Source organism: Tribolium madens, unplaced genomic scaffold, assembly GCF_015345945.1.
Source record: "Tribolium madens isolate multiple individuals breed KSU strain unplaced genomic scaffold, Tmad_KSU_1.1 Scaffold_20;HRSCAF=117;Tcas5.2_LG4, whole genome shotgun sequence".
Taxonomy (NCBI): Eukaryota; Metazoa; Arthropoda; class Insecta; order Coleoptera; family Tenebrionidae; genus Tribolium; species Tribolium madens.
The window spans coordinates 1,112,999-1,123,498 of NW_025400985.1; the positions used below are offsets into that span (position 1 = coordinate 1,112,999).

Consider the following 10,500-nt stretch of genomic DNA (forward strand, 5'->3'; position numbering starts at 1 on the left):
CGCGCCCCCTTCTACACCTCACATCTATTTTTTATTAGCTCTATAGAATACGGCTCACATTACCAGATTTTGTCAAAGAGGCTATTATTAATACAAATTTTATCATAGAAACGAACTAATAGAAACGTTGCGAGATTTAGATAAATTGATGCAAAAACAGCAAAATGTCAATAATCTCATGGTAAAAGTAAAAACGCTTAGGTGCAAAAATGGAATTTTTACTTCAGCTGAAAGGTAAATTTGATTTTTTTTCGAAATTTTGTAATTTTGTGTAGAAAGTAAATATGATAGGGGTCTCGCGGCTTTGCCGCACACTATCTGATTCATAAAGAAATTCTTATTTTTGTAATTGTAATTTTGTCTCGAAAATCCGCTTTTGAGGCAATTAAAAACATAGTTAGGCCTTGGTGAATTTTTTTGGGTACCAATTTTCATAAAAAATCAAAAAAACTAATTAACAAATCCAGAGGACTGGACTATTTTTATTATTAATAAAAATTTTATCAAAGAAACTCAAACTAGTAAAAACGGTGTGAAAATTTAGAAAATAGAATTTTTATCCCATGGCTAAAAAGTACAACTTTTACTTGAGATATTTAGTAGCAAAAGTGGTCACTTTTGTGACGTTTCTAGATACATTATTTTACGCATATTGAAATTAAAAATGTTATAGATTTTTTTTAATTTTACGGGAGATAAAATTTTTAAATTCATTTATACACTTTTTTTGAAATTTTTTGCATTGTTTTTTGTTTTGCAAAAATAGAAATGTTTTACTCACTTTGTAAACTTAAACTTTTGATACAAAAAAGTTTTTTTCATATTTTATATTTATTATATTCCGACTCATCTTATTATAATTTTTATAAAAATTGTAATTTATACAAAATAATTATAATTCTTTTTGTCTGATTAGAGTTTTCAATTTATTAGGGTTTCTATGTTACATTTTGAAACGAAACTTGTTTCAAGCAGTAATAAGAATAACAGAAAAAATAAAGTATTTTGTTATGTGTTTCTATCAGAGAAAACTGAAAAATTTGGGTTTTCACGTTTCAGAAACAAAATCGATAATATTAATTTTGATCTAATTTGGTAACTTCTCAGTCTGTTAAAGCAAAGACTTTTAATTTTTCAATTTGTTTTGTTTCTCTCAGAGGAAAGAAATTTTTTTTGTTCTTGTCAGAGAAAACTGAAAAATCTAATCTTAATACTATAGTTTCAGTTTTCAGGAACAAAATAAATACTCCTAATATCAATTACGTTCTAATTTCGTATTTTTTCAACCTGTGTAAACAATATTCTTTAATTAAAATAATTTTTTCCTGAAAAATTGTTTGATTTTGTTCCTGAAAACTGAAGCTCAGATTTTTCAGTTTACTCGAACAGAAACAAAACAAAACTTTCCTAAAGCTGTTTACTTAATCAGGCTGAAAAAATACGAAATTATTATTATTGATTTTGTTCCTGAAAATGATACTAGTATTAAGCTCAAATTGATCACTTTTCTTTGCCTGAAACAAGATAAATAAAAAGAATTTTTGTTCAAACAGGCTGAAAAAAATACCAATTTGGATCAAATAAAATAAAAACTGAAGCTAGTATCAAGCTCAAATTTTTCTGCTGACAAGAACAAAACAAACAAAAAAATAACTTAATTAAAAAAAATGTCTAAACAGGCTGAAAAATTACTAGATTGAAATTAATATTATGATTTTGTTCCTGAAACCTGAAACTATAGTATTAAACTCAGATTTTTCAGTTTTCTCTGACAGAAACAAAACAAATAAAAATACTAAAGCATTGTAGAAACACTTTAACAAAGAAATAAAAATAAGTAGATCACAACCTTTTTATTTAAAGTATTTTTTTAAATTTTGTTAGATTATATTACATTAGTTCAAAATTCTCTGAAATTTGTAGCACATGAAAGCTTAACGAGCTCATCAAACTAAAAAACTCTAGTCCTGAAACATTTTTCAGGCCATTACCGAGCCATGTTCAATCAGCTTTGTTCACACTTTCGCTTGTAACTCTCAACCCAATGTGTGTTTTACATTTGGGAACAAAAGGGGATGATGGAGCGAATACAAAAGAATTTTCAAGTGAACAAATTGTCACTTTTATGATTTGAAAATTTTTAAATCGTTTTTTTCCCAAACCGACTTCATGAAAGGATAAACCGGCTTTGTTGGGGAAAACAATGACAAAACTTATAATAGTTTCACGCTTCATTCCATTCAGGCAAAGTTTCGAGGAGGAAATTAAGTTACTGGCGAAAACTCAACAATTTGATTTATCTGGAATTTGCATCGAATAAATAAATTTCCTCGAGGTATCCTTTTTAATTGCGTTAAATTTTTTTTTTCATGTTTGTTATTAAATAAAGGATTAAACTCGCCTCCAGGACACTATCTCGCGAATCACATTACCTTTCTCGCCGGTAAATTCCCCAAATAAAAGCCAAATCACGATCAATCAAAAGCGGAGAAAAAGCTCGACTTGTGTCATAATGTTTCATGTGAAGTAAGTTAGAAACTAGAGTTTGCTCCTGATTAATGATGTTTGACGCTTCTCCAGTATTTTATTTCACGCAACTCTCTTCGCTTTGTTCCGACAACTTGGAATTAGTCGACTTGAGAAAAAAGCTCTATTTATCAGGAAGCGCTTTAATTAAACCCTGCAACTGACAATTGATAAAATGAATAAAATAAGCAATTACAAAACACTTTCAAGTCTCCTGCAGACACTTTGTTATCCGATTATGCAATTATGAAAAAATGTTGCCCGTTGATTAATGGATTTTTCAGTCGTGGTGAGCTTTATGATGAATAGCGAAATAGCAATAAATTTGTTATTCCGAGTCTATTCATGAAAAAAGAGAAGCACACATAAATCACAGTTTAACAATTTAAATTCCTTCAAAAAACGGAAAATGCATATTTTCAGTCATGAAAATCAATATATGTGACAATTTTTTCGCTACTTTCCAAGAAAAATTGTTAGGATTTTAGGAGAATTTTTTTTATTATGTATGTGCACCTGAAAAACTGAAGAAATAGTTATTACTCTTTGGTATTCCTGAAAATTTGTTGCTTTACTGTGAGTTTATATTCTATTTTAGTAAATTAAAGAAGTTCAACTCATTTTATTTACAAAACCGACTATTTTACTCCAAAGACCACAATCATCCTTTTGTATTAATTATTTTTGAATAATAATATCCAAAACACTCTAATATCTAAAAAAATCTGATTTACCAGTTCACAAAATTTTGAATTTCGCTATTAAAAAAAGGCCTGAAAATTTTACGGTGAAACAAAAAAGCTAGAATTTCAGGAAACGGTTTACAAATCGATTTTTTTATTTTTTCCTTTCCAATAAGTTTTGTTTTTACTCTATTTTCTTAAAATGAAAAGATTTGTTTGGCTGGCGTTTTAAAATTATGATATTTAATGACCAGCAGAGTTCAAAATTTTTTGATACTAGTTTCAGTTTCTATTTACAAGATAAATAATATTAATTTTGATCCAAATTGGTATTTTTTCAGCATGTTTGAAGAACAATTTTTCTTTGTTTTGTTTTAGGTAAAGAAAACTGAAAAATCTGATTTTAGTATCATTTTCAGGGACGAAGCTAATAATAATAATTTCGATCTAATTTGGTATTTTTTCAGTCTGATTAAGAAAATATTTTTACTAAACTTTTGTTATTTTGTTTTATTTCTGTCCGAGTAAATTGAAATATTGAGTCTGAGACTAGCTTTCAGGAACAAAATAAATCAATTTTGACATGTTCATGTTTTTATTTGTTTTGTTTCTGTCAGAGAAAACTGAAAAATCTGAGTCTGACATTTGTTTCAATTTTCAGAAAAAAAATTCAATTAGTTTTTTGTATTTAACTTGGTAATTATTTAGTCTGTTCAAACAAAAACTTTCAAAACTTTTTTGTTTTTATTTATTTTGTTTCTGTCAGAGGAGAGTAAAAAATCCGAGCTTATTGATACTAGTTTCGGTTTTCACATATTTACAAAATAAATAATGTTAATTTTGATCCAAATTTCAGCATGTTTGAACAAAAATTATTTTTTTTTATTTCTTTTGTTTCAGGCAAAAGAAACTGAAAAATCTGAGCTTGATACTAATATCATTTTCGGGAACAACGTTAATAATAATAATTTTGATCTAATTTGGTATTTTTTCAGCCTAATTAAGAAAACATTTTTAGGAAAGTTTTGTTTTTTTTATTTGTTTTGTTTCTGTCCGAGTAAACTGAAACATTTCAGTCTGAGACTAGTTTTCAGGAACAAAATAAATCAATTTTGATTTAATTTTGTATTTTTCCGACATGTTCATGTTTTTATTTGTTTTGTTTCTGTTAGAAAAAACTGAAAAATCTGAGTCTGACATTTGTTTCAATTTTCAGGTACAAATTTAATGAGTTTTTTTTTATCTAATTTGGTAATTTTTTAGTCTGTTCAAACAAAAGCTTTCAAAATTTTTTTGTTTTTATTTATTTTGTTTCTGTCAGAGGAGACTAAAAAATCTGAGCTTATTGATACTAGTTTCATTTTTCACATACTTACAAAATAAATAATATTAATTTTGACTCAATTTGCTATTTTATGCTTGTTTACCAAAAAATTAAAAAAAAAATTGTTTTCATTTATTTTGTTTCAGTCAGAGGAAACTCAAAAATATGAGTTTGATACTAGTTTCAGTTGCGGAACAAAATAAATATCAATTTCGATTCCATTTGATATTTTTTCAGCCTGATTAAGCAAACATTATTAGAAAATATTTGTTTTTTGTTTTGTTTTGTTTCTGTCTGATATTAGTTTCAGTTTTTAGGAACAAAATAAATAATATCATTTTTTTATCTAATTTCAGTCTGTTTAAGCAAAAAGTTTAGTTTTTATTTGTTTTGTTTCTGCCCAAGAAAATTGAAAAATTTGTACTTGATTCTAGTTTCAGTTTTCAGGAACAAAATAAATAATAACAGTTTCATTCTAATTTTGTATTTTTTTCAGCCTATTTAATTTTTTTATTAAATTAAATTTTTTATTTGTTTTGCTCTTGTCAGAGAAAACTGAAAACTCTGAGCTTGATACTAGTTTCAGTTTTTATTTACAAAATAAATTAATATTATAATTTTGATCCAAATTGGTATTTTTTCAGCATGTTTTAAAAAAATTCTTTTTGTTTTAGGAAAGAAAACTGAAAAATGTGATATTAGTATCATTTTCAGGAACAAAGTTAATAATAATAATAATTTCGATCTAATTTGGTATTTTTTCAGCCTGATTAAGAAAACATTTTTAGGAAAGTTTTGTTTTTTTTGTTTTGTTTCTGTCCGAGTAAACTGAAAAATTTGAATCTGAGACTAATTTTCAGGAACAAAATAAATAAATTTTGATTTAATTTTGTATTTTTCCGCATGCTTTTATTTGTTTTGTTTCTCTCAGAAAAAACTGAAAAATCTGACTGATATTTGTTTCAATTTTCAGGAAAAAATTCAATGAGTTTTTTTCAAAACTTTTTTGTTTTTATTTATTTCGTTTCAGTCAGAGGAACAAAATAAATATTAATTTCGATTCCATTTGATATTATTTCATCCTGATTAAGCAAACATTATTAGAAAATGTTTGTTTGTGTTTTGTTTTGTTCCTGTCTGATTAGTTTTTAGGAACAAAATAAATAATATCATTTTTTATTTAATTTCAGTCTGTTTAAGCAAAAAGTTTAGTTTTTATTTGTTTTGTTTCTACCAAAGAAAATTGAAAAATTTGAACGTGATACAATTAAATTTTTTTTTTAATTAATTTAAATTTCTTGTCAGAGAAAACTGAAAACTCTGAGCTTGATACTAGTTTCAGTTTTTACTAACAAAGTAATTAAGTAACATCAATTTCGATCTAATTTTGTATTTTTTCAGCCTGGTTAATCAAAATTTTTTTGTTTTGTCCGAGAAAACTGAAAAATCTGAACGATAGTGTCAAGAATTGAAAAATGTAATTTTGCTTCTTTAACCTTAAATTTTGTTGAAGCAAAAAGGAAGTAAAGGACAATAACACGCAATTCTCAAACCCATTTACAGTTACAAGATTTCAGCTGATTCATCCTCAATTTGGCTAATTTGTAAGCAGTTTAAAACCGATTTTTCAGCGCCGTTTCCGGGAGTGGTACCGTCACTGTCTCCTTGTTATTAAAATTACAACAAAATTGATTTTCCGCCCGATACTGAATACATAATTTAAATTATACGCAGCCGTTGGATCGAACACCCCATCACATGTTTGTTATTGGTCGAAAAGTGGATCGAATTGAATTTTCTTCAGTTTTCCCTTGGACAGTGGTGTGGTGCGTCGTAATTATGATGGTTGTAACATCAACTGAAACCAAATTTGGTGGCGAAAATGCGAAAATGGGTACGTTTCCATTTTAATTCGCTTATCAATCAAGGTGATTGATTCGAGGAGGGTGCGCTGAACTCAATCACATTCTAATACTCTAATTAATCATGTTTATATTACTGGTAATTCGATATGATAGGTTTGGTCATTAGAGTTATCTAAACATCAAAGCGGATTTCGTTTTGTTTACCTTTGAAATCGATACGCAATCAGTGACCGCTGACGGCAAACAAAATAAATAAATAAATTTAAATAAACTTTTAAATTGGGCAAAATTCGCGTTTAATTCCCAGAGAAGAGATTTTTATAGCCGAGCTGTTTTTTATAGCAACATATTTGTTAAAATAGCATAGAAACTGTAGAAAAACCGAAAAAATGTTCAAATTTGTTGGTAGGTATTTTTCACTATTTTTATTAATTTAGAGCGTTTTTGACCAAGAGAAAATAAATAAAATTGCTAATTGACGCTTGAAAAACAACGCAACAAGCAAAACCAAGCCTGAAATAAATTACTTTTGCTTATTTTTATTTTTTATTATTTATTTATTTTTTTTGTTAAAAATTTCACAAAATTTGAAAAATTTTGACATCAAAATAAGATTAAACAATTGTCTCTCTTTCGGGAAATTTATAACTTTTCAATGAAAATATGAAAACATTCTAAAATTAAGTCTAAAATTCGTTCTATTGTCTATTCCAACTGAGAAACTCACAAAATTCAAAATATTTTGTCCAAACAAAATAAACAATTAAAAAACTAAAACGTTTTTCCTGAGAAAAATACTAATAATTTGGAAGATTTTGCAAAAATTCCAGAACTGAGCCTGAAGCACATTATTATTTTAGCTTATTTTTTCAGTTTAGATTGTTTTTTTTCCCCAAGACAAAATAAACGTAAAAAAGCTAGGATTTCAGTAGTTATTTAACAGTTATTTAATCTCGCAAAATTTGAAATATTCTGACAACACAAAATAAGATTGAAAACTTTTCTCTTCTTCCGGTAGATTTATAACTTTTTAATGAAAATATGAAAACATTCTAAAATTAAGTCTGAAATTCGTTCTATAGCTTACTCAAACTGAGAAACTTACAAAATTCAAAATATTTTGTCAAAACAAAGTAAAAAATTGAAAAACTAAGAAAAATTCTGATAATTTGAAAGATTTTGCAAAAATTGCAGAACTGAGTNAAAATATTTTGTCAAAACAAAGTAAAAAATTGAAAAACTAAGAAAAATTTTGATAATTTGAAAGATTTTGTAAAAATTGCAGAACTGAGTTTGAAACATATTATTATTTTAGCTTATTTTTGTTAATTTAGAGCGTTTTTTCACCAAGACAAAATAAATTCAAAAAAAGCAAAAAACGCTAGGATTTCAGGGTAATTTTGCTAATTGGCGCTTCAAAAACAACGAAACAAGCAAAATCAAGCTTGAAATGCATTATTGTTGCTTATTTTTATCGATTCAAAGGTTTTTTTGTTTAAAATCTCACAAAATTTGAAACATTTTGATAACACAAAATAAGATTAAACAATTTTCCCTCTTTCGGTGGATTTAAAACTTTTCAATGAAAATATTAAGACATTCTAAAATTAAGTCTAAAATTCGTTCTGTTGTCTATTCCAACTGAGAAACTCACAAAATTCAAAATATTTTGTCCAAACAAAATAAACCATTAAAAAACTAAAACGTTTTTCCTATGAAAAATACTAATAATTTGGAAGATTTTGCAAAAATTCCAGAACTGAGTCTGAAACACATTGTTATTTTAGCTTATTTTTATCAATTTAAAAAGTCAAAATAATTTGAAAAAATAGCAAAAAAGCTTGGATATTAGTAGTTAATTGCTCAATTCGGTAATTTTACTAATTAACGTTTCATAAACAATGAAACAAATCAAAATATCATATTTCCAGCTTGATTTTGCTATTAATTGCATCAATTTGTCTAAATCTCGTCATCGTTTTCCATTTCAGAGATTCTTTCATGCTTGTAATTTTCCTGAAAACTGCACTGAACTGAAAAATTCTTCGCTTCTTGATGCTGGGAAAATTAATTTACATTTGGAATACGTATTTATTTATTAAAACAAATTGTTTTATTACAACAAACTCAAGCCATATTTACTAGTTGTAAAAAATATTTTTCTAGACTTTTCGCAGGATTATCTTAATGTTAAAAAAGTCAAAATGAAGTAGAATAATACTAAGACGATAAGGACTTTTTTACAATCTTTATTTTTTCACCTCCAACTACTCTTTTCAGTCCATCTTTCAGCTCATTAGCAACAAAAAAATAAAATTACTGGAAATTTAACACTAAAACAATAAAAAAAATTGTAAAATTATTCTTTATTTTCGCTTATTTTTCACTGAAAAAGTGACTAAATTCGAAATATTTTGACAAAACAAAATAAAAAATTGAAAAATGAATTTTCTCTTCGGTAGATTTAAAAAATTTAATGAAAATATGAAAATAATTAAGTCTGAAATTCGTTCTATTTTTTATTCCAACTGAGAAAAATAAACCCATTTGTTGTTTTGACAGTTTTGACAAAGACAGAAGAGTTAGAGGTGGGGGTATTCTGATGTTTTTAATGAGGAAGTTTAAGTCTTGAAAACAAGTTCACAACCTCTCGATTTTGTAGTGAAGAACTCTTTTAATAACTTATTCAATTCCAAGTTTCGTGATCTTGTATTTTTTGCATTTGGTAGTAATTTGAAAGCCGACTTGCGTGTTTCGCCGTTGTTAGAATCTTATTAATGTAACTTTAAAACAAACTTAGTGAAACGACTGTTTTCTTTGTCATTTTACTTTCTTAATCAGTCAGGATTTGATAGATTGTATCTTTACTGCTTCAACTTTTGGAAATTAATTACTCTTTCTCTGATTTTAATCGTGACTAAACTATTACTTTTGTGTTTGAACTTTTCTTCAATTATCTTCTCCTCATTGTTTTCTTACATTGTAGTCGGCGTTTTTTCGCAATTCGGTATTTACGGTGTAGCAAATAATAGCAAAATTTTCAAACTGAAGCAATTTCATAACTATGTACTGAAATCCTACCTTTTTTGCTTAAAAAAAAAATAATAATAAGCTAAAATAATGATGCATCTCAGACTCAGTTCTGCAATTTTTGCAAAATCTCCCAAATTATTAGTATTTTTCTTAGAAAAAACGTTTTAGTTTTGGACAAAATATTTCACATTTTGTGAGTTTTCAGGTTTAGTTTTGCAATTTTGGCAAAATATTTTGAATTTAGCCAATTCTTCAGTGAAAAATAACGTCTAATTTTAGTGTTAATTAATAATAAATGCAACAACCTGTGGCTTGAGTTTCATCATCAAGTTCAACAAACAATTTGTTTTAATAAATAAATACAAATTTGAAATGTAAATTAATTTTTCCTGATATCAAGAAGCGAAGAATTTTTCAGTTCATTGCAGTTTTCAGGAAAATTACAAGCATAAAAGAATCTATGAAAGGGGAAAGGATAACGAGATTTAGACTAATTGATGCAATTAATAGCAAAATCAAGCTGGAAATATGCTATTTTGATTTGTTTCGTTGTTTTTGAAGCGCTAATTAGTAAAATTAGCGAATTAAAGCAATTAACTACTGAAATCCTAGCTTTTTTTGCTATTTTTTTAATTTATTTTGTCTTAATGAAGAAACACTCTAAATTGATTAAAATAAACTAATATAATGCATTTCAGACTCAGTTCTGCAATTTTTGCAAAATCTTTCAAATAATTAGTATTTTTCTCAGAAAAAACGTTTTAGTTTTTTAATTGTTTACTTTGTTTGAACAAAATTATTTGAGTTTTGTGTGTTTCTCAGTTTGAATAGGCAATAGAACGAAGAAAATTTTACTGAAATCTTATTTTTTTTGCTTTTTTTAAAGTTTATTTTGTCTTGGGAAAAACCATCGAAATTGAGAAAAGTAAGCTAAAATAATAATGTGTTTCAGAGTCACAGTTCTGCAATTTTTGGCAAAATCTTCTAAATTATTAGTATTTTTCTTAGGAAAAACGTTTTAGTTTTTTAATTGTTTATTTTGTTTGAGCAAAATATTTTAAATTTTGTG

General features: G+C 26.5%; 1 protein-coding gene across 2 annotated transcripts in view; it reads left to right on the plus strand.

Annotated features, from left to right (window-relative positions):
• The window catches only part of LOC123005449 (apoptosis-stimulating of p53 protein 1), a 220,037-nt gene that overhangs the window by 55,323 nt on the left and 154,214 nt on the right, over positions 1 to 10,500 (plus strand). The window contains exon 1 of one of the 2 annotated variants that reach the window (XM_044399212.1): positions 6,409 to 6,427. The exons of the other annotated variant lie outside the window; for it this stretch is intronic. Coding sequence (XP_044255147.1) covers positions 6,424 to 6,427 — 4 coding nt within the window. The 5' untranslated portion in view covers positions 6,409 to 6,423. Of the gene's footprint in view, positions 1 to 6,408; positions 6,428 to 10,500 lie in introns of those variants that run through there. 2 annotated transcript variants of the gene reach the window in all.